The following is a 15,538-nucleotide window of genomic DNA, read 5'->3' as shown; positions in this document are numbered from 1 at the left end:
TTATTATATTATTTACTTTTTATCTATTTGTGCACACTAGTTTATGTATTGGCATGTAGTTATTTGCATGTATGTATTTTAATATTTGTACCACCAGCAGTCTATTCTCCTCTTCTTTTTTTTTTTCCTAATTCTAAGGTTGCCTGGCAGAGATCGCTATTAAGCGATAAGGCCGCCTTTTGTATTACTACTTCTTTCGATGTTTCTGTTTTTGTTATATTTTAAATGTTGTGGTATACAAATAAAGAGTTTAATAATAATAATAATAATAAGAGTTTTTTTTCAGTCCGCACTTACTACACCTCACTCCGAGGTGTAAAACGGTACTGCAATGTGTAATTTTTAAATTGACTTATCAACCAGTTTACCTCATAATCACATTAGAGGTACCTGCCTGTGAAACAATAAAAAGACGCCGCGACTCCCAAACGTTTCTGTCATCGGAAACAAGGCAACCTGTTAATTGATTTTCGATATGTGAACAACATTCCCCGGCCATATACAGCGCGGGCCCCACTTAAACCTCGGTTGGCACATTTCTGATGATTTAATAGCACCATAACGGGTACTGGGAAGCTTTGTTCCTGGGAAAGCGACGCGTGCCGAGGTTTTTTATGGGTGTAACAAAAAACTGTATTTTAAACGAATTTAAAAAAAAAAAAGATGAAGCGGTATCCCAGTGGGTAGGACTTCCACTCCACTTTCGTGGTGGCGAGTTCGAATCCCAGCACGCACCTCTAACTTTTCCAAGTTATGTGCGTTTTAAGTAATTAAAATATCACTTGCTTCAACGGTGAATGAAAACATCGTGGGGAAACCCGAATTCCTGAGAGTTCTCCATAATGTTCTCAAAGGTGTGTTAAGTCCACCAATCCGCACTGGGCCAGCGTGGTGGACAAGTACGTACATTATGAGTACCTACAAATCAAGGGTGAATAGCCACCTTTAAAGCGCTCCACCTTAAGCTGTATCCTCCAAGTCCTTACCATCAGGTGTGATGTCAGTCAAGCGCTCATCTATGTAAAATTTTTTTTATCGATTAGGTTATATTTTACATGTATTGTGATTTTTGTTTCGAAAAGTTCCATTTGGTCCAGTGAAACTGTTTATGACGAATAAATATATATATAGCTAGTATATATATATTATATTATATATATATCTAGTATATATATATATATATATATATTATATTATATATATAGCTAGTATATATATATATAACACCGTGAGCAGTCTGGTCCAACTTAAGAGATAGATAGCTTAGATCTTTAATTATAGTCGCAATTTTATTTTATTGCAAATTATTTGTCTATAATTAATTGACAGAAACTTGTTATAAGGCTTAGCGATACTGAATACTTTAAAGCTATAGCTATAAAATTGCGACTACAATTAAAGATCTAAGCTATCTATCTCTTAAGTTGGACCAGACTGCTCACGGTGTGCCAATTTAATTTAAAATCGGTTAAGTAGTTAAGTCCATCGCGGACAAACATTGTGATAGGAGATTTATATATTTTAAGATTTTTATAAATACCGTTCGTTATTCTAAATAGTAGCAAGGAAAGAACCTAGTAAATTTTACATTTTACTCGGCACTGACGAGTTTTTGATGACCTATCTGGCGCAGCGGTGAGAGAGCGGAGGCTCCAAGTTCGATAAATTTGAAAATATATAATTAAAAAAAAACTCTGGTCCAGCGGCTCCTTGTCGCTTGATGTCGCCCCCGGGAATGAAAATCAACTTCAAATATTCTTTATTCATGTAGGCCTATCAAAGGCATTAATAAATCTCTTCGTGAAAAATTTAAAGAAAAAGGGTTTACTTACAGTAGTTTCGCAATATATAATTTAAACTTTGCAATACCAAACAATTGTTTTTATAAAAAAAAATGTGGATATGAACAATACACTCACTAATAAAGGGACATAAATTGGTTAGGGACATAAGCTTATCTCTCAAAGACTCTCTTTGGCCCATTTTATATGTTGCACGAAAAGCCCTCTACTGCAATACAAAAATAGAATCAATATCAGCAGCATTACCCTACAATAATAGTAATGTTAAGTATATCTAAGTCGGACATTAAGGAGAGGTTATATGTAAAAATCTTTGACACAAAAGAAAAACCGTGCTCGTCTTCTCGTTGTCTCTGCAAGGATGCTGGCTACTGGATACATGCTCTTCCTTGTGCCAGCCAGTTAACGAATCTACTGTTTTGAAGAATGGCAGTTACCTTATCCTAAGCGATTTATATGCAACATCGTACCGGGACGCTAAATCGCTCAACGGGCACGTCTTTGGTGGTCGCTAGCCACGGCCGCAGCCTCTCAAAAGACCAGACAAGTGAAAATTAAGGAATTATTAATTCCCAAATTGCGACTGCTGGGAATCGAGAGCTGTTCAAATAATAAATAATTCAATGGTTATATTTAATAGATTTTATTAGATACATTAAACTAATGTGATGCGGGTGCACTTCTTTACCAAAAAAAAAAGTAAGATGGTGAGTTACACACACACAGAAAAAATAATTCGTAAAAAAGTAATTTACAGATTATGTATGAAGTGCCAATTGACGAAGTCATGTGTAGCGTTTTTGTCTAACTCGCACCTATGGAGGGTAGAGGTAAGGAGAGTCAACTTATATGGGAGAAAAGTTGAAAAAGTGTCCAGTTGTATGCGCTAAATAACAGTTCAAAAATCCTCCACAATAGCGCTGGTGGATGCACAGGGTATGGTATGAATGTAGCAATCGTAGATGAATTGAAGTAAGCCGAGTTAAAAAATTTAATGTCATTATCGACTAAAGTAGTTAATTATTGAGAATTTCAACAACTTACGTTGTACAAAATATTGTGGTAAATATAACCTTACTTCCTTGTTTATTTTTCAAGCCTACTCTAACAATATTTGGTTTGGCGCTTCTTTTAAGAGTTACCTTGATGCAAATGTGGCGCCCTCCTAATTTAATACATTTTGACGACACTTTTTCATATACACAGATGATCCTCCTTACCTCTACCCTCCATACTCGCATCCTAGTACTGCCACCTAAAAATGAGGTTTAAAAGATAAGTTTCATATTAAAGCCACAAGATGGCGTTCGTGGTATATAAAATTGCTATTAAAATATCACAACCTTACGTTTCACGTTTAATTTTAATTTCCATGCATTTGTTTAAAAAAAATTAAGAGTTTTGAACGAAAGATCCAATTATTTCTAGACGAATCCATAGACAACATAATTTGAAGATTTGTTCCTAGTGTGGCGACTTAAAATAATTAAAATCGATGATCGATCGAATATCGATATCGGCTGGACGATAAACGTTACTTGCAAAAATTTATTAAAGTTACTCGTACCTACGTAGGTAACTTTGTCATTTAAAAAAAAGTTGAATTTTCGTGCAACTCAATGTTTTAACCTGTATTATTGTTTTTTTTTCCTTTGTTTTTGCTTTTGCTTTTTGCTTTTGTTTAAAAGGCATGTGAAATTTATTTGATTAAAACGCACATAACTCAGCAGTCCTTCGCAAGAGGAATATGCCGGGGATCTACGCTTGGCTCTCATCATCATCATCAAATCAATTACCGGCCAACTGCAGGGCACGGGTCTTCTCCCATAATGTGAAGGGGTTAACATTAAGGGCCGTGGTCCACTACGCTAGCCCAGTTGGTGGACTCCACACATTATGGAGAACTCTCAGGCACGCCGGTTTCCTCACGATGTTTTCCTTCACCGTTGAAGCAAGTGATATTAGTTAGATTACTTAAAACGCACATAACTTATAAAAGTTAGAGGTGTGTGCTGGGATTCGAACTCGGCCTCCCGAAAGATAAGTCGAGCTCCCACCTACTGGGCTATTACTGCTTGTTAAATTATTCTTTACACTTAACTTAATAAAACTTATTATGAATGCAGGATGGACTAAAAGGTATCGTACATTGGTATTTTTCCGAGCAATCAATCATATTACGAAAATTAGGCTTTATTAGCTATACAGCAAAGTCAGTTTAGATTTTCTTAATATAGATATTATGGGATTCCGCAAAGTGACGCCTGCTTCTATCCAATCAATCAATTTTATTTCATTGCTGATATAGGTGAAGAAAAATTTGTAGATCTTAACTTTACCGCGCCAAATTGGTATGTAAATTGGCATGCAAATTATTATTAGCGCAATATTGGTACAATTGAGATATTGACATTAACAATAAAATTATTTACAATTATTATAAAATAATGTTAATAATAATACGGTTAACAAATAATAAATTACAAATAACTTAATATGGGCACATGTCATAGAATACAATCAATTAATTTCATTTTAAATATTCATCAATCTTATAAAAGGGATGTTTGTTTATAAAACCTCTTTTAAAACAGTTTAGTTCATTTATTAGTTTCCTCAGGTAATTTGTTGAATATTTTTATCGCCTTAACTTATTTAGTATCAAACTATCGATACATCGATGTTTCTTTACAAACCTAAGTAGTGTTGACTGTTTTTGAAATAAAGAAAAATACCCAAAGCTAAAATTTAGAAACTTAAAGCAAAAACGGTAGAACCGTTACAATCACTGTGTATTGTAGTTTCTTTGGTCTTTTTTGTAAGTAATAATTGCTATAATAAACAGTTAATCTGTTTAACCTCTGTGCTGTAACCATGCTACTTGGTTAGGTTATTCTTACAGCTCGCTTGGTGTAGTAATGTTTAAGAATATTTATAAACTTAGTAAATTGTGTAAAAAATCCAGTTTTCGTTATTTTAGTGCTAACATAAACTTGTTAAAATATCAAAACATGAAGGTTAGTTTTTAAAACTTTATTCTACTTTTAGCTATCGGCAAGCTATTAAGATTCCTGTGGATGGCTTTGGTTACACGTAATCACCATCATATCAACCCATTACCGGCCCACTACACGGCACAGTCTGCTCCCACTGTGAAAAAGGTTAAGGCCTTGTCCACCGGCCCGATTAGTAAACTCCACACGCCTTTGGGAATATTATGCAGAACTCTCAGGCATGCAGGTTTCCTCTAGATGTTTTCCTTCATTTTAAATTAGTGATATTTGAATTACTTGAAAACTTCTACTTGTACAAGCTAGGCAATTTATTTGCTAGCTTGGCTTTCAATTTTTTATGGGCCTCATAAGAAAGCTCAGAGTCACTCTTCGGGCGATGGAGAGAGCTATGCTCGGAGTATCTCTACGCGATCAAATCAGAAATGTGGAGATTCGTTGAAGAACCAGAGTTACCGACATAGCTCAACGAGTCGCGAAGCTAAAGTGGCAATGGGCCGGGCACATAGTTCGGAGAAAGGATGGACGTTGGGGTCCCAAAGTGCTGGAATGGCAGCCCTGAACTGGTAAGTGCAGCGTTGGTCGGCCCCCAACGCAGTGGACAGACGACATTAAGCGCGTCGCAGGTAGCCGCTGGATCCAAGCGGCTCAGAACTGTGGAACTTGGAACTCCCTACAAAAGACCTATGTCCAGCGGTGGACGTCTATCGGTTGATGTGATGATGATGATGATGATGATGGCTTTCAATTTACCTATTCATTTTAAAATATTCTAACCTAACCTGTTGGTTGGTAAGGTAGTATTTCAAATGCAGTTGCACTGATCCCTTGCCACATTAATTGTTAAGAATTAAATTTTTCTATTAAATATTCTCATTACTGGCTGAAAGTTAAAGAATTTGGCTGTGTCCAACCCTGTGCACCATATTAAATGATATGCAGCCAGTTTAAGTTATTATCACTAACATGTGATAATAAGGGAAGGTCCGTAGCTGCCGGTGCTGACCAGGAGCGGGTCTACTTACCGGTCGCCTGATGGAACGCTGTATAAAGCAAATCATATGTACCGATGGGTTTAACTTAATTGTCAAATATGTCAAGAAAAAAAAAACGTGATAATAAACAAGTCACTTGCTTAACCTATGTAATCTTATATAGTGCAATATAAAAAGACTATACCATACTTGATTATAGGAAATAAATGAAAACTCATTACAATCCTGGAATGAGAAGGGTGTGGAGCGTAGTATACCAAGCTGGCCAAGTGGGGATTGGTAGACTTTACAGTCCTTTGAGACATCAATATAAACAACTCTCAGGTTTCCTTACAATACTTCCCTTCACCATTAAAGCAAATGTTATTTTATTGCTTAAAACACACATGAGTTTTAGAGGTGCGTGTCATGTATCAAACTTCCTAACCATTATAATATAAACACTTGAGAGTACAACAGAAGGTTCCAGCCGACCAAGTACGGAGACAAGTCCAGGGAAAGAAGAAGATAAACGCTTGAGATTATATATTGGTTTATATTGTTACAGATTGGTACCCATGATGGAGTCTTCCACTGCGATGAGGTCCTTGCATGCTTTATGCTCAAGCAGCTACCAGAATATAAAGATGCTGAAATCGTCAGAAGTAGGGACCCAGAGAAGCTCAGGTATTTGAGTTTAGCTTACATACCTAGGAAAACAACTGTATAAACTATCATTATATGCAATTTAGAGAAATGATTATTATTTTTAAGTCAAGTATATTTAAATTTTTAACATAAAATGAACTTGTTATGCGATGACATCACATATACCAGATACCTGAGTATGAGTGCAGAACATGGATCTTTTGTTTGTAAAAGTTTGGTGTATAAAACAAAAGTTAAGGCACTTTTACATTTTAGTTGCCTATTTTATTTCTTTATCATGAATGCTGTACCCATAACCTTAGTACCCTTTTTGCAAGCCTTGCATATTTGTTACAGTACCTGTGACATAGTGGTGGATGTAGGAGCCGAGTTTGATCATCAGAAGAAACGTTACGATCACCACCAGAGGGAGTTTAAAGAGACGTTAAGCACTTTACGACCGGAGCTGGGAGACAAATATAAAATTAAGTAAGCATATAATGGAGAGCGAACAGTATGATCCCATTTCATGCTAGTAGTAACGTGGACTACTACTGGCATGATACGGGATCACCAACACATCTGCCTGGAGTGGTGATTATAGGCAACCAGGCGATTAGTCAAGCAGTGGACCGTTATATGCTGTTGATTGATTTTTAGTGATACAATATATCTTTTAAATATTTGTTATTGACGGATCAAGCACATGACCTATCAGACGTAAGTGGAAAACCATCGCCTATAAACAGAGCATCACTTTGCATGGCATGTAAGGAATACATTCTCCAACCTGAGGCGTATATCATAGGCTTCATGTGTCCTGTAATTATACTGGCGGCAAAAGTATAGACATCCGGTACTTGTTTACCCGCAAATGAGTAGTGAAATTTATTATTTTATTATTGAAGTGACATTTATTTTTAATGTAATTAATCCAAAATGCATTTGCGAAATCCAAAAACAGTGTATAAGGTGTAAGTTTAAACCTGACAAGGCACCTGAGTTACAAACATAAGTAAAATCAAGTACCTAATTGACCTCCGAACCAGAACACAGCATTGCAACTTTTTTTTTTTTTTTATTATCGATAGCGGCTTGTAAGGCCCGTTTGAAAGCGATGATGAGGTCTAGGTTGGAGCACGCTTACCTAGAAAAAGCCTATTCACTTTAGCCTTAAAGGTACTCAAATTATACGTGACAGGAAACACAGTTGCCGTGGTTGACGACTGCTAAATGAAAGTTGATAATGTACAATATGAATTTAGCTCCTCGTATGTGCAGAGGTCTGTCATAAGCTATTGATGAATTCTACTGTTCCCAGATTAAGTTCAGCGGGATTGGTTTACACGTTCTATGGTGAAGATGTACTTAAACAGCTTGCACCCAAAGGGCATCTATTGACTTCAGAAGATCTACGTTTAATATACAAGAAAGTGTACGAGAACATAGTCGAAGAGATGGACGCTATAGATAATGGTGTCCCGCTGACAGACGATAAGCCGCGGTACAAAATAAGAACCCATCTTAGTGCTAGGGTGCACAGATTAAATCCAGAGTGGAATTCCCAATCGAATTCTAATGTCGATGAAATTTTCGTTAAAGCAATGGCTCTGGTTAGTGAAGAGTTTCTGTACACCGTTAACTATTTCATATCAGTGTGGCTTCCAGCGAGGGATTATGTCAAGTCAGCGTTGGAAGAAAGATCCGAAGATCATGAATCGGGTGAAATTGTGGTATTCAAAGAAAGGTAAGCTGGAAAGGAATTTTATATTTTACAAGCTTATTATCCAGCGTCAGTCTTTCGGTGTTTTAATTAGTTTTTTTTTTTATAATTTATAATTGATGGACCAAACACCTGGGCCCCAAGTCTGCTATTACAATTGTGTGTCAGTGATCGATCAGTGACTTCATAATTGTCAATTTTGGCATATTTGGTAGTCTGCTAACACAATGGTGTCATTATGGTGTCATTATGATTTTCCGATGGAAAACCACTGACACTTCAATGAACATTTGCTAGTCTGCTGCACAATGACAATTCAATGATCGCACGAATTGGTAGTCTGCTAATATTTTGACAGTTCTATTGATCATTGTGAGACCATTGAGACGCAATTCTGCAGTCATTGCCTTTTAGCAATATTATTGTTGATTACAATTAAATTGTGAAGTGTGAGATCATAATATTCAGATTAAGGTGGAATATTTTTAAGTTGGCTAAGACTATTGATGTTCTTCAATACCATTTGATTAAGCGTAGCAGGCGCCGTCGAGCCCGCAGCTTGCTAAGAAACAATGTAGACTACTTTAGGATATTCCCGATGCGGAATTTATAAAAAAAGGAGTTGCTTGGGAAGCAGACTGTAATGAGTCAAGTGTGGGAGCTCGCTCCACTTAGGCATTCCCAAACCACGGTAAGAAAACAACTTTAATTTTCGTTGCTTTTTAATTAAGTATAGTACCTATATCTCAGAATAAGTTATGATGGCATGGCTGTAATGCTGGTATTTCTGTTGCAGTTACTGGTAGCACTAGCATTTTATGCATCTGGCTCTAAAAAACGATTAACGATTGGGCAGAGAGCCCCCCACAATGTTTCTCAGATCACTGCCTCAAGAGCTGTGGGACAAATAACGGAGGTGCTTAACACCAAATTTAATAAAAAGTGTTAAATGTCCAGAGTGATAAGGATGCTTAAGTGGAGTGATGGATGAAGGAAGAAATTATATTTTACCAGTTATATGCTGAGTACTTTACCAAGAAGAATGCTTTTTCAGCTTCTATGAAAAAAATTACTTCAGATATCATAGATGGGACACATGTGGCAATAATAAGGCCAAATGTTCATGAAAGGCAATATTATAACACTAAGGTATTCCATTCCCTAACTGTTATAATAGTAACTTTAATATTGAACTCATGTTTTAATATTATGTGATATATCTAGCCAATAATCTTCAATTTATTTAACAATCTGTGACGCATATTTAAATATATTGTGCCTGCAACCCAGGCTCTGCTCTTAACTCCAATGTGTGGCAGAGTCACCCACTCAGCCAACACTTAACTCCATTAAATGATAATGGGGCATGAGGTTTTTTTTAGGTATTACTTATTTTAGGTTTTTTTAATTAATTCCAATATAGATTTTTAATCGTCAAGGTTAATATTGGTTGGATTTTCAGGTGAGTTTTTCCTCTGTGGAAAACTATGATGACCACAACTTAAATACTATAGAGGGGAGATACACCACACTACTCTATGCATGAAACTTGTGACTGTATGCAATACAGTAGAGTGCTGTAAAAGTATATTGGAAGAATGTTTCAGGTAAAGTAAATAAAATGCTTTAGATAGCATGTTAGGGTCTCCTAGATTGAAAACTGTAGTAAATCATGTACATAGTTTGATGGTCAAGTGTTTTATTTCCAAATATCTTTTTCTGGTAACTTACTGTTGGTATTTAACAATTGCATTGCTGGCAAGATTGCAGATGCATGTTGTGTTTGGCACAATATAAAAGCCACAACACAATTAAAGCAATTCTTCTGCAAGAGGCATTTAACTTTTGTGTGTTATTAAAATTATTTTTATAAATCTATGAGGAGACAAATAATACAAGTTAATAAAGATAAGACACTGAACAATGATTTTTATTTACTGTAATTTAGTTTACAAATGAATACATGTAAAAAATGAAGACTCTTCAGCTGGCTTCCAATAAAAGCAGGAGGATATAATTTTTTCTTTAATTAGCAAATTTCATTTTGAAATCCAAACCTTTATTGTTACCCTTTTTATATTAATTCCAAGAATTATTTATTTTATCTGATGAAGTTCCTTATAGATAGAGGACAGAATTCTTCAACAGATAACAGCAAATCACTTTGTTCACGATTAGAGCCGAGTTGAAAAGCTCTATCACATAAGGACTTGGTTCACAGAGACTTCAACGAGTAAACCAGGGTCTACTTGAAGGTTGGGCACTGCAGCAGGCTCTTGTCAAAAGACTGTGGACAAAGGCATATATTATGAGTATATGTGTTCCAAGGGTTAAACATAGTGTTTTGTCCTATTAATCTATTGTTTTTAATTATTCTACAACAATTTTTTACTCTGTTACAGGGATGCTGGTCACAATTTGTGCAATACCTTAAATGGGTCCACAAGTTAATAAAAGATAAAAATTTTAAAAGAAAATAGAATGGAATGAAAACCTCCTAGCTTTAGTTTTAAGTTAAAAAATGTAGTTAGCACCACCATGATAAGTACAAGTTCATTAGCACCTGTGATAAGCGTACATGAATAAAGAATTTAAGAATTTTATTAAATTTTTGATTACTCCCCATATTTGTGTTTTTTTTAATTAAATTACCAGAGATACTGTTGGAAACACACCAATTTGATACCTACTTAGACTTCATATCATGCTTAAACAGTACAAGATTGCATTACTTACTTTCGCTCTTCAGTGGGAATTTATTTATAAAATTTGAGCGTAGGTACGCAACCCAATGTCGCTTCGCCGGGCAACGTCCGTTATTGGTACAGCTGCAGTGTCCAGGCTGATCTGTCTAACTCTCCAAAAGCAGTGACGAAGTTTGCTCGATGAGGAGCATTTTGTTTGTTTTGATTATAATTTATATATTTTCACTAGCACAAAATAACGTCAATGAAATTTAATGTCAATTTGACAGTTACAGATTAAATATAATTATTTTTGACAAAATTTGGCACACAAAATATTTGTTTTTTGGGTTCCTTCGATTGTTTTACCAAATGTGATACAAAGTTCGTCTTTAGAACACAAATCAATAACATTTAAAAATATTTCTAATCAAAAATTCGCTTAATTGGACATTATTAATTAATGGTAGTTTTTTTAATTTTACTTCTCAAACACAGTTTGACCAAATGGCAACACTGATTCTCTTTCTACCACAATGCAATTATCATCCAATTACAATCCAATTGTAAGACCATTGTGAATTTAGTAGACTACCGACTTTGGGCACAATGATAATTGGATTGCAATGGAATGGTGTCATAATGACAAATCTTGTAAAATAGCAGACTTGGGGCCCAGATCAATACTTGTAAGGTCATGCATGGAACACATCCCGCAAAGTGTAGCCCTTTGTCCATCAACCTTTGTCCATGTGCCTGTATTGCAACAATGCTGCTTAGCGGCAACTGTTTTAGCCGGGTTTTGTTTATGTTTTTCAAAAAGTATAAACTATCCTTTTCTTGTCTTCAAAACGTAAACTCCGTTCTAAATATTATCAATATTAGTGCAGTGGTTGAACTAAACATAGGTACAAAGAAACAGACACACACTCATAGTATAGCTGATCAATATAAATAAGTAATATATATATAAGTATATATAAATAAATAATATTTAAATAATAAACATAAATTAACAAAAATGATAAATAATAATAAATTAAATAAAATAAAATATACTTACTTCGTACACATATAATATAAAAAAAATACTTATATGGTTTTTTTTTGTCTTTAAATCATTAATTTTTTGGTACTTTTATCCACACACGGATATATGCCAGCCTTATCGCCTTATGTGGTTGACATTCAGTCAATAAGAACGCTCTTCCGGCATGTTTTCTGCTGCATACAACTACAATGCCTTTAAGGCAAAAGTGACCAGGCATTTTCTAGGCCCCCAAGTGTGCCCCAACTTGGATCGTGTCATTGCTTTCAATCTGGCACGATAGTGGTAAAGCGCAAACCTATCTAGTATAAAAAATATACATATAAACAATATACTAAATGCAAGGGTCAGTTGTTTGTTATACCTTAGATTTCCTGGTAAAAACGGCACTCATAAGGAGCTGTTTATTTTTGTTGTTAAGGCATATACATAGGTACAGGTCTCCTCCCACAATGAGAAGGGGTTAAGGCCGTAGTCCACCACGTTGGCCCAGTGTGGACTGGTGGACTCCACACACCTTTGATAACATTATGTAGAACTCCCAGGCATGCCGGTGTTTTCCTTCACCCTTGAACCTAGTGATATTTTAATTACTTAATACGCACATAACTAAAAAGTTAGAGGTGGGTGGGATTCGAACTCTGCACCTCGAAAGTTAAGTCCAAAGTCCTGAGCTATCACTGCTAATGCTTTATTTAGGCTCATTACTAAGCCAGAATGTAACGCATGTACCTTAAGAGGTACAGAGTTGAAATTTTTACAAAATATTTATTATAAGCAACATATAGGTAAGAAAAATAAAAATAAACTTTTAAAATTAAAGAAAGATTCCAATATAACAACAGTGTTTGTATGGTGTTTTTGCTGCAGCTTTATAATGTTTTTTATCTTTTCAACGGTACAGACTGTAATGATTGTGTTGAATTGTACTTAGCTTATTTTCTTTTTTGTTTTTTTCAATTTAATGTTTTTTTGTAGGTTCCCGTGGAAAGAGCATCTGTTTGACCTGGAACAGGAATTAGGGTTGGTTGGTGAAATAAAATTTGCAATATTCAACGATAAAATTGATTCCTGGAGAGTCCAAGCGGTGCCTGTGGAACCAAACAGCTTTGTTACCAGGTAACTTTATTTCCTGCTTTCCTCTGCAAGTGTCTCGTTACTCTCGTTGCTAGACCTGGTTTCGAATCCTGGGTCAAGTAGTGATTATGATCAACATATTAGTTCAACAGTGAACTATTATAGGCGCATTGTGCTTTATACGCAATTAAATATCACTTACTCTAACAATGAGGGAAAAATCGGAAACTAATATTATTTTATTTTGGACGGCCAATTGGCGCAGTTTGCATCGGACCTGCTTTCTGAGTCCAAGGGTTCGATTCCCACAGCTGGAAAATGTCTGTGTGATGAGCATGAATGTTTTTCAGTTGGTGTTTATATGTATCTTATAAGTATTTATGCATATTGGAAACCTGCGTGCCTTAGAGGTTTGATTTTATTTTGGACGGCCGATTGGCGCAGTTTGCAGCGACCCTGCTTTCTGAGTCCAAGGCCGTGGGTTCGATTCCCACAACTGGAAAATGTTTGTGTGATGAGCATGAATGTTTTTCAGTGTCTGGGTGTTTATATGTATATTATAAGTATTTATGTATTATATTCATAAAAATATTCAAAAGTTATCTTAGTACCCATAACACAAGCTAAGCTTACTTTGGGGCTAGGTGGCGATGTGTGTATTGTCGTAGTATATTTATTTATTTATATTATTCATGAAAATATTTATCAGTCATCTACCCATAACACAAGCTTCGTTAACATTGGGGCTAGATGGCGATGTGTGCGTTGTCGTAGTACATTAATAAATAAATTATTTTACTAAAAAAAGTTTACTTAAAATTAAAAAAGAAAATAGCATATACACCAATTGAATAGTATACTTCTCATAGGCGTGTGATCCGCACTTGTCCAGCGTGGTGGACTACGGCCTTCTCATTCTGAGAGCAGACCCGTGTATTGTAGTTGGCCGGTAGTGGGTTGATGACGATGAATGTGTTCCTTAACAGGAAACCCCTGAACAAGAGCTGGTGGGGAGTCCGCGATGACCAGCTAAGCAAGGCGGCTGGTATAAAGGGCTGCATCTTCTGCCACAGCACCGGCTTCATCGGTGGCAACACCACGAAAACAGGCGCCTTGGCAATGGCCATAAACAGCTTGAACGCTGTATAAGATGCTTTGAACAATATATCCTAAATTTATTAATAAAATTAACCAGTTTTTATTTTCGTAAAAAGGCATGATTTGACCGTCCGACTGGCGCAGTGGGCAGTGATTCTACTTTCTGAGTCCAAGGCCGTGGGTTCGATTACCACAACTGGAAAATGTTTGTGTGAAGAACATGAATGTTGTTCAGTGTCTGGGTGTTTATATGTATATTATAAGTATTTATTTATATTAAGTATTCATAAAAATATTCATCAGTCATCTTAGTACCCATAACACAAGCTACGCTTTATTTGGGACTAGATGGCGGTCAGTGTATTGTCATAGTATATTTATTTATTTATTATTTATGATGACAGTTACAAAGAACCGCTAAAATATTGCATTTATCGAATGATATATGATTAATTAATTATGAAAAACGTATTGTAAACGTACATAGTAACTTGTTAGCATTTTTCTTTGCAAATTAAATTCTCTACTTTAACTTGTTGTCGTAGAACTATAAATAAAAAAGTTTAAGCGAAAATGTTCAGAAATTCGAGAAGAAAAAATTATACTTTTTTTTTATAATTTTACTCTGAATGTTTTTCCAGGGTTATCACAAATTCTATTTTACCGATATTGCAAGGAGCGGAAGTTGTGTCACATCCTGACAAGCACAGCAAGTTATCCGCAATTACATCTCCGTATATAAAACGTGACGCACAATATGTCTTTCGATAGTTTAAAAAAAACATTGCTTGTTTTCTACCAAGTGCTGTGAGCGATATCAGTATGGCAATATCTTCAACTAGAATAGTAATTCATCTGATTTGGTCAACTGTCAAACCTATTTCCGAGAATACAGTTTTAACACGTTCAGTGCGTCAGCGTCTGCTCTTACTTCTACAAAGTGTTGTATAGGGTTCAATAGGCCGGACGTTAAACTTTGCTGATGTGCGTTATCGATGGTTTAATCGACTTTTTCAACAATTCACCTTTGAAGTTAATAATATCTGAAATTATAGGATTGTACTTTAAATATGTGCTTTATATGTGTTTACATTGTATAACTACAATCAAAAATTCTATTAGTCCTGAAATCCAAATCTTCTTGCATATTTAAAAAACCAAGACAATGTTTAGGGTTGTAAACACCAGATGCCAGCACAGAAGGAAGTACGATTTCGAGCATTGGGCACAATGGGTCATAACTTTTTTTACTTTTTTGGCAGCCTCTTTGCTACATAGTGTTTCTCTTAGTTTGTTGTAACACCCAACGCAGTTTCGTTTCTTACTTGCTTTTTCTAAGCGATACGATGCAATGATTGAGTTATTAGCGCATGCTACAGCACTTGCAATAGCAACAGGGGTGCTTGTAAGTTTTTCTATAATATTTTCTGTAAATTACTCATTTTTGTCGCATTATTCATATTATAAACTATC

General features: G+C 35.5%; 1 protein-coding gene across 3 annotated transcripts; it reads left to right on the top strand.

The window, feature by feature from the left end:
- Positions 1 to 4,499: 4,499 nt before the first annotated feature.
- Positions 4,500 to 14,155, top strand: LOC120633860 (MYG1 exonuclease). Of its 3 annotated transcripts, XM_039904230.1 has the most exons (7): positions 4,520 to 4,620; positions 4,783 to 4,819; positions 6,356 to 6,474; positions 6,793 to 6,924; positions 7,757 to 8,182; positions 12,869 to 13,009; positions 13,954 to 14,155. In XM_039904230.1, the coding sequence occupies exons 2-7, from the start codon at positions 4,814 to 4,816 to the stop codon at positions 14,114 to 14,116; spliced, it is 987 nt and encodes a 328-aa protein (XP_039760164.1). In that variant the 5' UTR covers positions 4,520 to 4,620; positions 4,783 to 4,813; the 3' UTR covers positions 14,117 to 14,155. The 3 variants fall into 3 exon arrangements, with proteins under 3 accessions (XP_039760165.1, XP_039760163.1, XP_039760164.1); XM_039904231.1 differs by lacking the exon at positions 4,783 to 4,819 and having other exon boundaries at positions 4,500 to 4,620; XM_039904229.1 differs by having other exon boundaries at positions 4,519 to 4,819.
- Positions 14,156 to 15,538: the final 1,383 nt, after the last annotated feature.

This window comes from Pararge aegeria, chromosome 22 (genome assembly GCF_905163445.1).
Source record: "Pararge aegeria chromosome 22, ilParAegt1.1, whole genome shotgun sequence".
Taxonomy (NCBI): Eukaryota; Metazoa; Arthropoda; class Insecta; order Lepidoptera; family Nymphalidae; genus Pararge; species Pararge aegeria.
The sequence above is the reverse complement of the archived record's forward strand: the minus strand, read 5'-3'. Positions and strand labels throughout refer to the sequence as shown.

What these genes read in the sequence shown, in the direction of transcription:
- LOC120633860 (XM_039904229.1), top strand. Translation starts at nt 4,721, where the DNA reads ATGTTTAAGAATATTTATAAACTTAGTAAATTGTGTAAAAAATCCAGT. An exon ending in ATTGTGGTATTCAAAGAAAG is followed by an intron (nt 8,183 to 12,868) that starts GTAAGCTGGAAA and finishes GTTTTTTTGTAG; the next exon opens with GTTCCCGTGGAAAGAGCATC. An exon ending in CCAAACAGCTTTGTTACCAG is followed by an intron (nt 13,010 to 13,953) that starts GTAACTTTATTT and finishes GTTCCTTAACAG; the next exon opens with GAAACCCCTGAACAAGAGCT.